The sequence below is a fragment of the Taudactylus pleione genome, unplaced genomic scaffold (assembly GCF_031769625.1).
Source record: "Taudactylus pleione unplaced genomic scaffold, aTauple2 ptg000333l, whole genome shotgun sequence".
Taxonomy (NCBI): Eukaryota; Metazoa; Chordata; class Amphibia; order Anura; family Myobatrachidae; genus Taudactylus; species Taudactylus pleione.
The window spans coordinates 7,514,583-7,533,044 of record NW_028284734.1 but is presented as its reverse complement, the minus strand read 5'-3'; the positions used below and the strand labels follow the sequence as shown (position 1 = coordinate 7,533,044).

At 39.2% G+C, this 18,462-nt stretch overlaps 1 protein-coding gene across 1 annotated transcript in view; it reads right to left on the bottom strand.

The window, feature by feature from the left end:
• Window positions 1-2,311: 2,311 nt before the first annotated feature.
• Window positions 2,312-18,462, bottom strand: part of MRPS27 (mitochondrial ribosomal protein S27) — a 113,788-nt gene continuing 97,637 nt past the window's right edge. Inside the window, exons 10-11 of the mRNA XM_088443697.1 lie at window positions 10,050-10,208; window positions 2,312-3,181 (exon numbers count right to left, since the gene is read on the bottom strand). Coding sequence (XP_088299823.1) covers window positions 2,942-3,181; window positions 10,050-10,208 — 399 coding nt within the window. The 3' untranslated portion in view covers window positions 2,312-2,941. The remainder of the gene's footprint in view (window positions 3,182-10,049; window positions 10,209-18,462) is intronic.

The window sequence follows — 18,462 nt, the reverse complement described above, 5'->3', positions numbered from 1 at the left end:
TTACCCAAGTTCTACTACTACTCTACTTGTCAGTATAGAGCAGTACTGATAACACATGAGCTCTAGGTAGAAGTTTGAAATCCATAAACACAGGTAATATACTTAACAGAGCATATATTCCGGCAAACCAGCACCATCTAAAACACTAATGTACCTGTTTAGTTACCTTCTGTTCCTAACAAAAGAGGTCAGATGTGTGGCTAAAGTCTCTCTACATTGAAATAAATTTAAAAAAGCAATACATGCTGAATGGCGGACGCCTGGTCTGGCCATACTGTTCCAAAAGCAGATTAAAAGAATACCACCCTTTACAGTAATATTATAGATGTCCAGTTTCCGAACAGTAGCACTTCCTCTACCCTATTTTGCTCAACAGGAGATGGACCAGAGAGCTTTGTTTTCACAGAACCAATGGAAAAAAAAAAACAAGTAGAGAACTTTCAGATCAAATTTGTGACCAAAATTAATAATTTAAGTACATAAGAGGTAAACCAAATAATATTTATTCATAATCTCAGAAATTTAGCCTACGGTATGATCAATCATGTAAAATTCTGGATTTTTGTGTGTGTTTCTTGAAGGAATCAGCTGAAGGCTTCAGCATGAAAACTAGTGCTACTGCACAGTTCACCTGTTTATCAGCTACAAATTAGATATTAGCACCCCATCTGCTAAATACCGTCTCAACACAAAAATGTATAAACTGGAGCATCCCCTAGAACAGTAATGGACAGCATATGGTCCCTGGCTAGTGCACTATGCCCGCACACTCTAAATTATTCACTACCCCACTGCGGCCCAAGCTTCTATCAAATAAGCACTGGGGCTGTGGATGAAGCTCTGCATGTCCTAGAGCAGATTATCTGACATAACGTGACCAGAGAAGATGGCGTTCACAGAGTCGCCTCCACACAATGATGGGAGATCACATAGCACACCAGTAGTAGTGGCAAGTGCAGTCTACAGCATGTGGGCTTAATTACTGCTCAGATTATTAGTGGGCTGTAACCCAGTGAAGAATAACTGAGCATGTGGGGTGAATACACAGCATGTGGAGTTCAAAGTGTGAGTGTGCCTGTTCTGAGTGGCATATGGAGAAATAGGAGTATATGTAGGATTGGAGGGTATCAGGGGCATTTTGTGCTAAGAGTGAGGTTTAATGAGGCATTCTTTGGCATTTCCTTATTTTGAGATTAAAGTTAATGCGCGACGCCCCACTTACGTGTGTGTAGGTGTGCCAGGGTCTGCGTCTTCTGACATAGATCTCCTGGCCCTGGCTGAGCAGTGGTGTTGCCCATTCTGAGTAAGCATAAGCTGACTCAGATGGGCGATGACTGTGATCCAATGCTGCATCTTCGGATGCAGCAGTCAGATCTGCAATGCTGGCAGGAGGATATCTCTCAATCAGGCCCTCAATTGCTACCCAAGGTGAATTTACTAAAATGTGCAGAGGGAGTCAGTGTAGGGAGGGGTGTGCCCTAGCTGAACGGTAAATTGCAGTGTAAAAATAAAACTGTCCAGTGTTTGTGGGCTACATGCAGGAGCAGGCAGTATTTTTCCTGTATGTAGCTGCACTCTTGCATTGCAGCACAATTTGTCCTGGTGCGAAGTTGATCCATGTCAGATTGTCCCATCACTGCTCTGGAAGCAGAAATAATGTGCATTACTGTTGCTATTTAAGAAAATGGAATTTTCACACAAGTTATTGTAGAATTTGGCATAGAAGACCAGCATTCAGAACCCTACGAGGACCTTACCACCACTTACACCAGGTAAAAAAGAAAGAGTTCTTATTTGCTAAATGTAGTTTAGGTCATACCCATTAAGTGCCTTCATCTTCTTTTAAGGTTTCTCTCTTTATACCCAGCTATTCTTTTGACACAGCTCAGCTCACGTCGAAACACACTGGTTAGGAATTGTTCTATTCCACCTGCTCTTAAAATGAATGCCACGATCCCCTAAGCTATGTCTTGTCGTCTGCTCTTCTCATTATCTCTTCTATACTTCTGACAGGAAGAGCCAGACCAGTCACCCTCGCTTGCCTTCTCTCTGAACCTTAGCTGACAGCCGATTTATACGTCTGAAAAGCTCACCCCTATGTATGCAGAATAGCTTTAATCATATGCTTTTAAATTATTTTTATTTTGCTTTTTTATAAATACATCTACTCCTATTTATAAATCTGTTTTTCAATTTTTGCTGTAACTATAAAAATATATATTAGAAATCCCACGAAAATAAATGCAAAGAACACCAATCATATCTAATATTATGATTATATTAATATTGTATAAACTTCATTTGCCAAACATTCATCAGTAAATACTTTTATTTATTGAAAAAAAACCAAACATACCAGAATTACAGTGTATTATGTAGTTGTATTCTTTCAAGCAAATGGACCCAAAAATAATGGTTATTGTCTGCAAACCCAGATCTTCCATTCAGATGAATGTTATCTTTTGGTTGGTGTACTTTGTATGTAACCAATGTATTCATTCTCACTTCTCAGTCTGCTGCTCTATGTGAGGTCTGTATTATAGAAAATACAGCAGCCTTGTGTGCGCTATGGACTAGTCCTGCAACGTGTGATTAAGCCACAGGTGGTCACAGACTGCTGCATATCGTACTGGCCGAGGAGGTGACTGTGGAGAACAGAGTTTCAGGGGTAGATATACTAAAGAGAAGTGGAGGTGTTTCCTATAGAAACCAATCAGAATCTATCATTTTTATAGAATGCAATAGAGAATGACAGCTACAATCTGATTGGTTGCTATGGGTCCACTTTTCATCTTTAGAAACTTTAGTAAATCTACCCCGCAGTGTGGTAACAGAGTATACTGAGAGTGGTGTCTGTATAACAAATGGAAGAGACCGCATGCCAATTTATAAAGAGGGTATAACTGATTGATCTGCATCATTAATGTTTTGAGCTTTGATATTAATTGGCGGATTTGGATGTAAGCATGGCTTCATATTGCTTCCTTGCTGTATCTCTCATCTCGGTCTCTCTCGTCTTCAGCACAGATTGTTCCTGTTCCCATTCCTTGAGCTGAGCTTCGTATTTTTCAATGTCTGGCTTCTCCCACACAGGCAGCCCCTCCTGTACAAGGTGGCAGGTCACACTCAGCAGGCTAGTGGGCTCAATTTTGCCGAGAGAATGAAGCTTTGTGCTCAGGTCCTGATGGACAGATAGTGAGAATTAGCACAAATTAAAACAATCGTATAAAAAAAAAAAAAGATACAAAGCTGGTTGAACTTAATCCTATCTAAAGCATATCCTTTTTTACACGTTTTTGTTCTGCAAAAGTAACATTTCAACAACTAAGAAAGCTGAGGTCTTACAGTGTATCAGCCATCTGCACATGAAACTACATTGGCGGTTCTAAAGTAGGAAATAATTTTTGTAATGTTAAAAACAGGTGGAAATGTTTATTTATTTTGGGGGAATTGAAAGAAGATAGTTGGAGCCCATCTTTCTATATATTAAGAAGACTACTAAACAGCTCTCTAAAGCTAGGACCCACACTCTAATGTCAGTGGCGTGATATGTACGTTTTCTAGAGGATCCACCTGAGTCTTCTCAAGTAGAACTGTACTAAAAGTAACTTTAGCATTCTATTATGTTCATACATGTGTCTACAGATACCTAATCTCAAATTGCACCATATAGGCCAGTTTAGCGCACCACGGACACCAAACAACTAATCCTAATTACCTAGTACACTATAAGCAAATTACGATGTAAAATTTATGAAAAAATACACAATCTAAAGTAAAAAGGTAAAATACAGGTCCGATATGAGTCACCCACGCCATGCATTGTTAATCTTAATCTACCAGCGTACACAAATTCTTTTGCTAATCCTAAATACATAGTACACTGTAGGAAAGTACCTTGTACACTATTGGCAAAGTGAAAAGCAAAATTGGGAAAAAAAAAATATAAAAACTGAGGAAAAAGTATGAAGTCTGTGTAAAAGGGCAAAAGACAGGTACGATACAAGTGACCTGCGCCCTGCGTCATTATGCTTTATCTGAGACTTTATACTAATTCCTTTGTGACAAAAAACCTAATCCTAAATACCTAGTACACAATATGCTACTAAGTTGCAAAATTGAGGAACAAGTATGCACCACTGGAATTGCTAACTGTGGGTCACGCCAGGCATCTGGTGCCATAATGGTGCAAAATAATAGGTGTTGGAGGACACATGTGTAAAAGTCAACCTGCATATACAGTTCAGGGAAAAGAAATATACATATTAAAAAAAGGTAAACGAACAATAGGTACAATTACTAATTATATACTATAGTTACCATGAAATTAACGGTAAATTCCTGAACAATTGATATGTGTTTCTGCACATTTGCACTTCATGACAATATAACCACCAAAACACGTTGTAAATGTCTTCAGAAATGCTGCCCAAAGCTGGGTACAGACCTAACAGATATATCTGCAGATGATGGTTGTTCATACACACAGAACAACCAGCATCTGTCTTCTGACCGCGGGTGCTGCTGGCCGGGGGCGTTGCGCCCCCTCCCCTTGGCCTCTGCAGCAAGTGTATGGGTGGTCAGCTGACCTGTACCTGTACATGCACCATGATGCTTCAATATATCTGCAGATATATTGGGCATCGGCTGTGCAGCACAGCAGACGCAATATATCTGTGACCGACGTCGTTCACAGACATATCGCTGGTATACACTGGCCTACGTACACAAGCTATATTGGCCGATCAATTGATCAACCAATATTTCTGCCACTGTGTTCCCAGCATAAGGACTTATCTAATAACAGAGTGTAGAGAACTTTTATGTAACAGATAGTAGTCAGTCAGCAGGGCCGGCAACAGAAATCTTGGAGCCCGGTACACTTGGATCTCTGAGGCCCCTATCCCTCTCCCCCTCCCAATGTCCCCTCCTCCAAACACACATGCTGGGCCCACACATGCACACACAATTATTACAGATAGAGAAATGCGCGCACACATACATACACATACACACACATATACTGAACACACATTAAAATTAACAATAACATAGTCACCTAGTCACTTACCTTCATGCTGAGGCAGTGGACAGTCATGACACTTGGCTTTGTCCCTGCACTCTTCAGCTGGACCACTAAGGAGGAGAAGCCGGACCCAGACTGCGTGTGTGTGTTGGAGGGCGCTGCAAGGGGAAGGGGGGAGAGTCGGTGGTGTTGCGAGGGGGGCCCGGTGTGGCCACAAGGGGAAGGTTGGCGGTGCCATGAGGGGGAAGTTGAAGGAAGCCAATGGGAGAGGACAGGAACAGTAATGAAGCAGGAGGGGTGAGGTTCCGGAGCTGGGTACAGGGGGATGCGGCCCAGGAGGAGGAGCACCAGCCCCTGCGTGACCCACTGTTTGACATGGGAAGGTATCAGTGGGCGGGGCTTCGGCTGGACGGCTGCTGTCACAGTACAGCAGCTGTTTAAAGAGTTTTACTAGGTGCTGCTGCCCCGTTTTTTTCTGTCCCTGATCCTTGAGGCCCTTCTGATCCTCGGGGCCCGGGATGGTTGTCCCCTTTGTCCCCCCCGTCTCACCGGACCTGTCAGTCAGACATCAGCTTGTAGCAGCCCAACATACAACAACAACAAGGAATTGAATCCGCACTAGAAAAAATATATATTGGTCTACACAGATGAGTCTATAATTGGCGCACAAATATTTGTTACACAAAAACCAACTCAAAGTATTCCATATACAGAAAACCTGTATTAAATCACACATGTTTGTGGTGCTCCCCCTGTGTTAGAATGCACCAGAGTCGAACAGAAAGGAGAGAAAGGAGACTTTTTTTATGGGGCACTCTTATTGATTTGTATGATTCAGTTAAAATATAACCTTTATTAGTGTATTAGTTAAAATGAATGAGTCCAAAAATGATTTAGACAAACTATGTTAATAATTATGCTCAGGTTATACAGTGCAAATTTTTTGTTCAAAAACCATCAGATCTGCAAATATCAGTTGACGTGAGTTTAGTTTCTCTCATAAATAATGTGGCTACCCAATTCTGCCACTCCTACTAGTCATCAAGTATATAGGTAGGACATGCAGGCAACACAACAGCAAATTTGAGTTCCACATAAATGCACCCACATGTAATAAATTGGTATGAAATTAATTTAATACGCAATTTATTACATGTGGGTGGACTTATGTGGACTCATTTTAACGAATACATTAATAAAGGTGCTTTCTCTCCCTTTTGTACCAATCAGCCTACCATAGTAAGATTTGTGGAAGATGATATTTGTTACTTTATTAGTGTTCACTATAAAGGAACATATAGGCATTTACTAAGCCTGTCTAATGGATGGTAATAGCAACAGTGAAACCTGGAAGCTATAAAAAAGGTATTATAGAACATCCAAAAGAGGCGTAAACAGAGTTTATAATCAAAAAATATAACCAAAGTATAAAGGTTTAATTGTATGACCTTTTGTGTTACAAATGACAGAGGTATTATTTGCAGACGAATGCGATGTGACAAACCAAGTAGTAATCAAAGTAGCCTCAAATTATTACCTTTAAAATGAAGATGGCCAAAGACCATGGTGAATGGTCTAATAATCATATACTGTAAGATCAAACTACCATCACTAAGCTTTCACAAAGCCCAAGCAGTAGTTTAAGCTATGGTTGGCTGTCGCCTTGCCATTTGGATGGACTTTATCATAATATGGACTGCAACACAGACTGTGCGATGCATGGTACTGCACCCACCCTATGGTAACGTAGGGGGAAATGTATCAAACCTACTAAAGAGTGGAGAAGTAGATGTGTAAATTCTCTACTCTTTAGAAGGTTTGAGACATTTCCCCCTATGTTACCATGGAGTGAGTGCAGTACAGTGCATTTGCATGGTCTGTGTTGCAAAACATCTGGAGGCCATCCATTTGACAAGGTAACTTCCCCACTTCTATAAGTTGCCCAGAGCTTCTAGCCAGCATTTATTAAGTATATTATTCAAAATGATAGATAGAAGCTGGTTGTTTAGGATAACGTCTCCACCTGCCCACTTCTCCACTCTTTAGAAGGTTTGATACATCTCCCCCATAACCACTCAAAAGTCCAAAGAAAATGGGAAATATCTCTGGTTAGGAGATACACATTACCTTTGTGTGGGCAATCTTTTACCCAAGTCATATCAATTTGATATCATTCATGAAGTGCAAGTATGCCAATGAGGGAGCAAAATCTGTTTTGGTGGTACTGTTAACATCGATTTGCGCTTACACGTCCATCAAGTCTGACAGTTTTACATACACGTAGCAGAAGTTTGCACTGGCTAAAGCACTCTTACAGCTGGGCACACATAGGAGGGTTTTCTATTGCCCATAAAACCTACCACCTCCACTCTAGTCACAACAGTCTTATGGATTAGAAGGAATCAGTCACTATCAACTTCTCAGTTTTTGCCCATTTAAAAAAACCAAAAACCTACAACACTGTCTGCAGCCTAAGGGGGTGAACAAACTCCCATTTGTAGAGTGTATCTTGTGCGAATGTACATACATGTACAAGTGATGTAGAGTCGTTTGCAGCTACAATTATAAATGAAGAGGTACAGAGCTGGGTTGTAATGTGGTGTTCTCATATAGGCACAGTTCAGAGAGGGTGTGTAATACAGAATTGGACGTAATCAAACACACGGCTGTTTGAAGGCATATTTTTTGCACCTAGTATAGGGTAGATGTAAGCACTCACTCATGAGTACTAGTAGTAAAACAGGCATCTCAAGTTGTGTAAAACGCTACATATTGGCAAACAATAGATTTCTTGTATGCATTTGTTTTTGAGTAATGTATATCTGAATTATTTCCAAAGGCAGATCTATCATGTCGTCTGTCTGCCTATGTTTTAATGAACTTTGGCTTCAAATGCATCAGACTCCAAGATGCATCTTTTTGTCTGTCTATATTTGAATAAACTTTGGCTTCAACAAAATGGCAGCTGTTATTGTATTACTTCTTTTTGGCTCTGCTGTTACTGTATTACTTTTTTTTTGGCTCTAGTGGTTCTCACTTCTGTTTTCCGCTAGGATTTTACTGTGACGTTATATAAATATAAAAGGAAATGCAGTAATAGTAAGGTACCGGTGGGTGTTTTTATGAAGCACTGAATAAGTAGCTAATACTACTACTACTAATAATAATTAAAAAAAATTATAATTGAAAATGTATTGGGAGTATTCATTTTGTACAGTTGTATTCTTTTTCAAGGTATTATATTTATTTGGTTAAATGTTCAAGATTGATTTGTTTAAAAAAGATTAATATTAGTGTGGGCTTTTTTCATTAATGTACTGCTAACTTTATATGACATTCATTTTTTTCCCCTTTTTTTTAAATTTAACATATGTTATTACATTAATATACTGTACACTGTACTTTTCTAATTCTATAGCAATTTTTTGATTTGTTCCATAACAAATCATTTGGAAAACCCTGCTCTAGAAATGCTGCATTTGCCCCTGTAAGGGTAGGAGTTAGGTGGGATGAAGAACATAGCAGGCACACCAAAGTCGTTTGTTGTACAGAGCAGCATGGGGAAAAAAAACAATATTTAATTTTGCAGAGCTAGATTATTTAAATGTAAATGGTATGGTGAGAGTGCTTTTGCAGGGCTGTCTATTGAAGTATGTCAGGGAACATGGGCATCACACTCTATGCAAAAGGACTTCATTTTTGCACCAGCTATGAACTCATTCAAAACCTAGGCGTCTCATGCTGTGAATGGAGAGTGTGTCCTAACTAACTAACCCTGTAGTAGTTAATGGGAAGGAGAATAATTCATCTGCATCCCTAGCACTTTGCTTAAACTATGAATGATAAACTGTACAGTGTTGCCCTAAATTTATACTTAAACTATTAAAACAAAACACAAAGAAAATTATACATATTTACCGAACAATAAAATATTTTAACTATAAAACAATCTAAGGAACTCATAACTGAACACTACCTTAGATTAAACACCTGTTCTTTACATAAAACATAACTACTAGAAAAGTAATGGCATGCATTAGATATATTACAAAGATATATAAACTACAAATACAATGCTAAATTGAAAGAAAACCATCATTGCCTATAAATAACTACTAGAAAAGTAATGGCATGCATTAGATATATTACAAAGATATATAAACTACAAATACAATGCTAAATTTAAAGAAAACCATCATTGCCTATAAATAACTACTAGAAAAGTAATGGCATGCATTAGATATATTACAAAGATATATAAACTACAAATACAATGCTAAATTTAAAGAAAACCATCATTGCCTATAAATAACTACTAGAAAAGTAATGGCATGCATTAGATATATTACAAAGATATATAAACTACAAATACAATGCTAAATTTAAAGAAAACCATCATTGCCTATAATCACTGAGTCTACCTAAATGTGTCTAAGAGCACTAAAATGATTACATTATTAAAATAATTACACAAAAGAACACAAATTACGTCACAAAACTAAAGACAAGGCAAGCAGGTTATTATGGAGCATGACGGATTAATTGAGTGACCGTTATTGAACTGATGCTCTCTAAGTAATACTAACGAGGCTTTGTTATGTACAGGGCCCTACCATTCTAACTACACTGAGCTCCATTGCAATCATCTTAAAAAAATTTAAATGCTCTGACATTTTTCTGATGCGGCTTACGCTTTGTGATTTGTGTTACCATAAGACGGCTTTCAAGGATGTGTAATGGATATAAAATGACACGCTACTTTAGCTAATAGGTTTGTGATTCTTAGTAAGACATTAGAAAGGAGAGGGGGTGGGGAAAATCCTAGATGACAAAGACAAAATAGGACACACGACCTTGAAAATAGGATTCATCAACAGCAATTTCCAGTTGAAGATGATTTATGGGCAGTTTTGATGCATTTTGCGCAGTTGCAGAAGAAGTGAAGCGTAAAGTAGGAAATGTTGCACGCAAAGAATGAAAACTATTTACATATTAAAGAGTTGGCTACTCTACGTTAACTCACCTGAAATCTAGCCAGGTATTCTGGTAGCTGATCTGCCTGCGTCTCCTCGTCGTATTCAGACTGTAGCGCTGTGTCTTCTGACGCGTCACTGTTTTCAGATGTTGTTTTTTCCAACTGACTAGAAATGGCAGCGTCCAACGTCGATTTCAAAATGTCAATCTGTGATAAAGAGACAGCAACCAGCAACTCATTTAAATATTGCTTTTGAGAATTTGTCTATTTGTAGGTTTTGATTTTACAATACAAATTGACATGTAAAGTACTTTGCAGAAAAAGAACAGAACCCTCCCTTTACTCACCTCCCAAACCCTAAAATAAATAATAAAGTCATTAATCATATCTCCAGCCGAACAACTCGAAGAAAGCCATACGAGTGTCAGTGAAAATGTATTTAAAAGACTATTTGAGAATATTTCTTCATTTGTTTTTCATACACATTTAATACCATTTTATATGTATTTTGTCAAAGGCAATAAGTAACAGTAGGAATGTCTGTCTGAATGTACTCCGGCTTCTAACCAAATGCGGTATTAGACTGAAGAAGTGTTCCATTATGGAATGTATGAGGAAATCATTGTAATGGCACAAATTAAATTTATAGCGCTGGGCATCTAACTAATGGGTGTCTATCAATTTGATTGTTGCTCCAATCAGACGCCGCAGTCACATTTGTTCTCACAGCCTCCGGAGGTGTGAGAAAAAAATGTGTGAAAAGTCCTCATTGTAGGCGCCCAAACTGTAGTTTGTGCTTCTAACCAAATGCGGTATTCGGTATTAGATGGACAAAACAGGATTTTAGACCTTTTGTACGTGTAAACTAGTAATGGGCATCTGATCAGAGCTACAAATTAATTGCTCCAATAAATGCCCATTAGTTAGATGCCCAGGGCAAACAATTAAATTCCTCCCTTATTTTGAATTTATCGCAATTAGGTGGTATTCGGCCACTACAATTACATTGTAAGAAAGTTGAAAATTAAATATTCCCTTAATCGATATAAAATGATTAAATTAAAGACATTACGGCCCAAATTCAATTAGCCCCGGTAAAATCTTTGTTTACCTGGACTTGACTTAACGCGCATATAATGAGGCAATTTTGCTTACCATGTGTATGTGCGCTTCCACTTAATGTGCAATTCAATTGGAAAAAGGTTTATTCCGGCGGTCGGGTGGTATTCAGGGGCTACGAACAAAAATCTAGGTTATATCCTATGGAGAGTTAATGCTGATTAACTTGCGTGGCTAATTGAATCGCTAAAAATTTGCTAAGCCATATTTACCCCCATAAATGGGTTATCATGGCTGATTGAATCCGATCCTATATATGTAACAAAGTTATAAGCAGTTATATATACTAAATAAGTGTCAGTTACATGTAAGAAATAGACAACAGTTAAATCCTTTGTTATCTTTTGTATACACTTTTTTCATTATCCATTTTTTGCAAATTTTGTGAAGTAGTGTGAATACCTAATTTTTACAATATAGGCTATGTTTCAGAATGCATTAGGCAGACTGATAATTCTTTGTAATTGAATAAGTAACCTTTGCATTGTAGATTCGGGGGAGGGGGCGCTATCTACAGTGGACACAGAATCAGATTGCTCTATGATGCATTCATATTTTAAATAAAAGCACCTCTTATTACTCAACATTTTAACTCTCCCAAGTGGCTAATTTCCACAACAATTACTTGGCGTCAGCAGCAGGATGAGAAATGGCCGGAGAATAAGATGACCAGTTTTGTGTCAACACCAGGAGCACCATGACCGAAGATTTTTTTTTCTTGTGTCATTTCACTTATTGCCCTATGTACCTTACTGCATCTGCCTAATAAGTTCTTACTGATCATATTGCCCCTTGTAAAGTGGGTAATACATCTGGAATATTTATTTCTCAATCTCCATTGTCCAGGATTTTTTCTTTTGCAGTCTCAAGAATGTTTTGTTGCATGCAGGATAAAGAACCATCATCTACTACCAGGCAATAAATGTATACACCGTGGAAAAGTAACAAGTACGTGCAGGATTTACAAAAAGAAAAACCAGTATTACAAATCCACTTGAAAGTTTCCACGTTAACTTTGGAGTAAGCGCATTCCTTAGTTTATGTGTTTGTGGTATCACATTCTTATGGGAGAGAGAGCATTTCAGTAATTATGCTTTTCTCCCTTCCTCATGGGGATGTTTGTATTACACTTATGTGACTAAAGTAGCATCTGGTAAAGGACTTAAGTGACATGGACTCTATAGCAAGTAATGATTACTGTATCTTGAAAAGGGACTTTAGGGCTGTGCTCATGACAGATGAGGTTTCTGTATGTTGTAGAATGTTAGAAGGTATGCTTTTAAATAGAGTAACAGATATAAACTAATATAAATCATCATGAAATGGGAAGTTTTTTTACATTTTATTTACACCAAGTTTAATCTTCTAAAAGGAGCAAAACAGAAATACAAACAGCTTATCCCTGGATTGAGGACGTACTGTACTGGCCTAACCACATCCCATCTGTACCCTATAATGTAGAAGGACACCATCCTGCACTGCCCAAATTGATCTAGCAAAACAGTTTTTAAACAAGACAAAGGACTCAGTATCAGATAATTATGAGACTGGAAACAAATCTGTGCTAGACGCACTGTAGATTTTTGTGAATGTTTTTTTTACCCACATGTATAGGCCCAATTTGAAAGTAACTGCTGGGGGCTGGCATGCTAACAAGATGGTAAATCTGTCCTGAAAGATCTTGGACTCTCTCTCTCCCTCCATTAGATCAAACTGTTAGAGGAGGGGGTATTTCTAATCAACCCATAGCTCCCCCTGTCACTCCGCCTTGGCCTCTTGTTGTCCTATATCTTATAATGTGCTTTTTCCTTCCTCAGTCCTACAATTCTACATTACTTAGGCCTGATTCAGAGTTGATATGCTAATGCTGCGTCTTTGTACGGAGCTGCAATGCGAAAATATGGAAATGTCATAGCCGCCGGGAGATGTACGGAGACGCCCACCTGCAGCTTTGCGAATCCAAGCATGTGCGTAACATGTAGCAGGATTTGCATACAAAGAGGCAGCATTGGTCGTGGTTCATTTGATTATCGCAGTCCTGGGTAAGCCTATGGTTCCGCAGAATGGCTGTGGGAACTGAAATGCAGAGCTATATTCCCTGAGTATGGGATTCCGGTGCAGTGCATTGTACGCACTGGAAATAGTTGTGACGCGCCTGTGTTCTTTGCTGCCACTTCCCATTACCTCCCTCAAACTCACCCTATCAATCACACTGGGAGAAAATAGTTGCTGCGAGTGACTACGGTAATGCATTGCAACTTACAGATGTGTCCACATACATCTATCCTCCGTGCACTACAAGTTGCACTACACATAACACGGTAGCTCTGTGTGACTTGGTAGCGCCAAGCGTCTTTTTACCTTCAAATAAGTCTTATTCGTAAAGCGATGCGAATAGATAGCAGCATGCCTATGTTCTATGTGCGACTGCTGGTGTATCTGCATGCTAAATGCTATGTTACAGTGTTATAGCCGCTGACACTAACTTGGTGTTTTGCGTGCAGATACACCCGCAGATGCACACAGAACATAGACATGCTGCATATCATTTTAATCAGCAGAAGCTGCTTGTGCTATCTATTCACATTGTTGTGCGAATAAGACACATTTGAAGGTAGAAATATACACGAAAAGACGCTCAGTGCTACAGAGTCACGCCACGGCATGGCGCAACTAGAAGGGCTGTTTAACGCGCAAGGAGGCTAGATGTATGTGGACCCATCTGTACATGCATGCGCAGTTTACCGATAATCGATGAACTCCGCAAACATCGGTATAGCGCACAACTCTGAATCAAGCCATTAGTGCAAATTATGCCATTGCACTGATGTTGTGGATCAGAGTAGGCATTTAGAAACGTTGAAATTCCAATGCTCAAGCCCTAGGAACCATATTGCAGTAAACCTGAAGATAAACATTTTATATATGAATACCTTGCACTGCTTGCTCTCCTCGCACAAGCATATTTCCACTATATGAATACTGTAACTAATGCTGCTATGTTGGTAAACGCCTGTACTATAATTATTTTAGGATCTACCATCACTGTTGCGGTTTCTGATTAATACCGGAGCTTATTCTCAAAACTAAAAATGCAACAACTTTCATAAGTGAGGCTTACCGAGTATGATAGTTTAACCCTCTCCTTGTTATTTTTCCTATCTCCTAGTGTTCTATGCTTATTTCCGCCTCAACACTACTTTCTCTGGATGAACGGATGACTGCATTCAAATCATCTCTCAACTCTCTTTCCAAGGATAAATATTAAAGACATACCTCTACAAAATCATTGCATTTTTAGATGTTGATCAATTGCTAGAATACTACCCTATGGTCGCTGTCATCAAATGTGCCGCTCCTGCCTCTCTCATTAAGCAAGCATCAGCATTTTCAGGGGTTTCGCAAAATAAAACAGGTAGATTTTTCTAAGCTGCAGTTTGTCAAAGCCACCGATTATCAGCAGCTTTAACCAATGGATTTAAAAAGACAACATAAATAAATGCTAAAACAAGCCTGCTGTTGCATTTATTTGCTGTTGCTTTTTTAAAATTATTGGTCAAAGTCGCCAATGATCAGTTGTTTTTACAAACCGCAGCTTAGAAAATCTCCCCCTATGTCTGAAATGGCCACATGGCTGGTTGTACCTTGGAAATTGATAAATCTGAAAAGTACGTTACCTAGTGGCTCCCAATGTCACCATGCTTGTGACACCAAGGGATGGTAAATGTGAGGAACAACCAGAATTGATTTGTATCTGGATTCACAATGCACTATACTATTCAGAGACTTATCCTATAGGTCAGACTTACAATGTTTCAAGGGACACAATAAGATATTCCAATTAAATCTTGCAGTGGATTGGCCAGTCAGTTCTTGTAATCATAGGTTCAAAGGGTAATGATAGTTCAATGCTAGGGACGCTGATTACTGCGATTAGACTTTTATGGGTATAAGAATTTTCTATAGCAATATGTTTTGCAGGATATTCATAGGTTTTGTGTTATCAACTGCTAGAGAAATTCCTTGAAAGATCCAGAGAATAAGAAATGTATTGTTCTTTTATTCATTCCGTATTATACAGTGCATCCTATTAAGCCATGTGCTTATCTGTAATCCCTACCATCTCTACCACAAATTATTACATTTAAAAAAATAAATAAAATTAGGCATTCAAAGGAGCTGGGATACAGCAATATATCTCAGCATTGGGAGAGATCATGAACCATACACTAGAACTCTGAATACTGGCAACTATGCTCAATATCAAAGTCACATATAGACATACAAACATTCTATACAATTACCTTCCTTCCTAATTAATGCAAAATACAGTAATGCAGATAATAAAGTAGTGACTGCATTTTATGACTGCAGATAAAGCCCTTACCTCTGTTGTTAAAGAACGAATACAGACGAGGCTCTTTGCCAAGTAAAAGCTGCATTCTGCTTGCAGTCTTCTTAGAGAGAATTTAATTGGGAAGTGTTGGCAGCCAAAGAACATTATTTGGCCATGAAAATTAATGTGCCAGGGCAGGTTATGCAGCACCTTGGCACCATCTCGTCTTTTTGTTCATTTGATCATTATGGAATAATCTGACACAAATATAATTAAACAAAAAACAGCATGATCACATAAACCGCCAGACCTTATTTACAGAAAACCACTTGCATTTCCTGAAGATCATCCTGCGAGGTCAGAATTATTTATAAAGTGCCAGCTAGCTGTAGACCTATCGTTCAGGTATTAAAGAATTCAAATTGCTATTTACCAATGGATTTCATCCAACTTGATGGGATTTAAGCAATGTTGCAAAGACAAGTAGGAGACAATTGCTCTGTTCTGATGTGTAAAGCAGGAACTAGGGCCCTCATTCAGAGCCGGACGCTCTGAGCAGAGCGCTCGCTCTGAATGAGGGCCGTCCTCCATAAAAATGGAGCGTCCTCCTGGACGCTCGTATAGCTGTGGGTCACCACCCACAGCACATACGAGCGTGCAGGATGATGGTCGCGATGGTCTTGACCATCGCGACCATCGCCAGTGCGACCAGAAGCCTGTGGTCGGGGTTTTCGACCACAAGCCCTGGAGTGATTTTGGCTCTATCAGAGCCAAAATCACTCCCACTGACATCACTAGTGATGTCAGTGGGGCCGGCTTCTGACGGTAGGCCATGGGAACGCCTCCGTCTGGCAGGCATGTCCCCGGCACGCCCACCAAAGGGGGCGTGCTGTCAATCAACATCGACAGCACGCCCCCTTTGATCAGACACAACGAGCGAAGGAAAGTCCTTCGCTCGTCGCGTCTGGCGCATGCGCACCATCGACCCACTTGCGAGCGGACAGCCGCTTGCGAGTGGGTCTGAATGAGGCCCTAGGATCATCCAGACTGTCACAATGAGTCCTCAACTTTACATAGAGTGCTGTCATTTTATGTACACTTACGTGTTAGACACTATAGGCCACTAATTAAAACGAATGTGACAGGTTCTCTTCCAACAGACGCCAGGAAAGAGGAATGATAGAGCATATGATCTAGAAAATAGATTGCGAAGCAATAATGTGCATATTCTTGCCGTTCTAGAAAGATAATCAAAGCAAGGATCCAGCAAAGTTTGTAACATTGGTTTACCAAATTGTAAGTATCAGTCACTTGAAAGGCATTGATTACACAATCATTTCAATAGTGCAAGGATTTCTGCATGCCCGGATTTCCCAGTTGAGGTAAAAAAAAAAAAAATCTATATAGCTGAGCCCGGGCAATTGAGATGGCCTGAAAATATTTAGGGCCGTATTCCATCAGATGCGAAAAGTTACGTTTGGCAAAAAGCATTCGCGGGTGCAAACTTTTCGCGCATAAGTGTGTGCCGCACTATCCAATTGCCGGAGTGTTCTATTGTGTGAAAACTCCAGAGGCAGAAACCGGCGAAAAGTTTTACCCATCTCAGAGCAGGTGATAAAATTTTGTCTAAAAATGTGGTGACTTGGTTCAAAACCCTCTGGATACCCCCGAATGACTAATTAGGCAAACAATTTTTAAATTAGCTTAATTCCCCACTAATAATGACGTCATTTTTTTGGGTGAAAATGTAAAAAGTGTTGGAAAATGGGTTTAAAGTATTGGGTCAGGTATTTTGGAGTGCTGTATGGATGGGACGGGTGTTTTTAGGATTGCAGGAGGCTGCAGCAGGTGTATTTTTTTTTATAAAACCGCACTTTTTAGACACAAAAATATACTAGCACCCATTTTAATGTACCCCCAAATTAACTACAGCACTTATTAAAAAAAAATAGCTTCATCATTTTTGCCATGCTTATGCATATAACAGCCATTTGACTCTATTTAAGAACCCAAAATACTTTTATTAAGGCTATTAATACACTTCTATATTGATTTCCAGGGTCCAGTTAGGCTTTTTATGGGGTACAGACGGATTTCCCAAAATTGCACTGTACTTTCCTAGTTTCGCCATGCACAATTATCGCACGTGTGTTTTCGTTTGTTTTGTAATTGGATAGGGTGAAAAGCGGGAGCGCGCATTGCGAAAAGATTGCATCAAAACTGGCGAATGGGTTGAAAACTTTGCCCTGCGAACGCTTTTCGCACCTAATTGAATCCGGCCCTTAGTGTCCAAATTGTACGGAATTATTATTTTGTTTGGAAGTGTATATACTGACAGCAGAGATTCCACTTCCATCAGGTGCTGAAATCTGCCTGCAAGATAGCCGCCATAGTTGTTCCTGTTTGCAAGTAGAAGGTAATTTCCTGTGATCATAAAATAACCCAGGAACCCCAACAAATTACACATAATTAACCAACTTTCACACATCCATGTTGTGTATAAGTATAGATATATAACAATTACAAAAAATACAAACTATTTCAGCAGATCTCACGGTTTCAAGGCAATAAACATTTGTGTAAATTAACAATGGCAGCGACGGTACATTGTATATAGCAATTATTTATCACAATCCCCACCAACTTAATCCTCAGGCTCTGCCAGTGTCTTGTTGTGACCGGCAATAGCTTTAGCATAAGGCCATCTGCATGGTAACTCTTTCCATGTAAACTGGCAGTGCATCAATAACCCAGAGTAACATCTTGTGAAACGTCTCTCACAGTACAAGAATAATGGAAATTGGAAGAAATCTGAAAAATGTGTCAGTCTGCTTTCAATGGAAATGAGCTGAAATGTGTTCTTATTATATTTGGTGTAGAGTGTAGTCACTATTTAAATATAGTGGAAAATGATATGGAGGAATAAATAAAGTTTTTTGGACTTTTGCTTGTTATAAAACTGGGTTTCCAGCATCATCTGGTTATCTCACCTTATTGTATGACCAA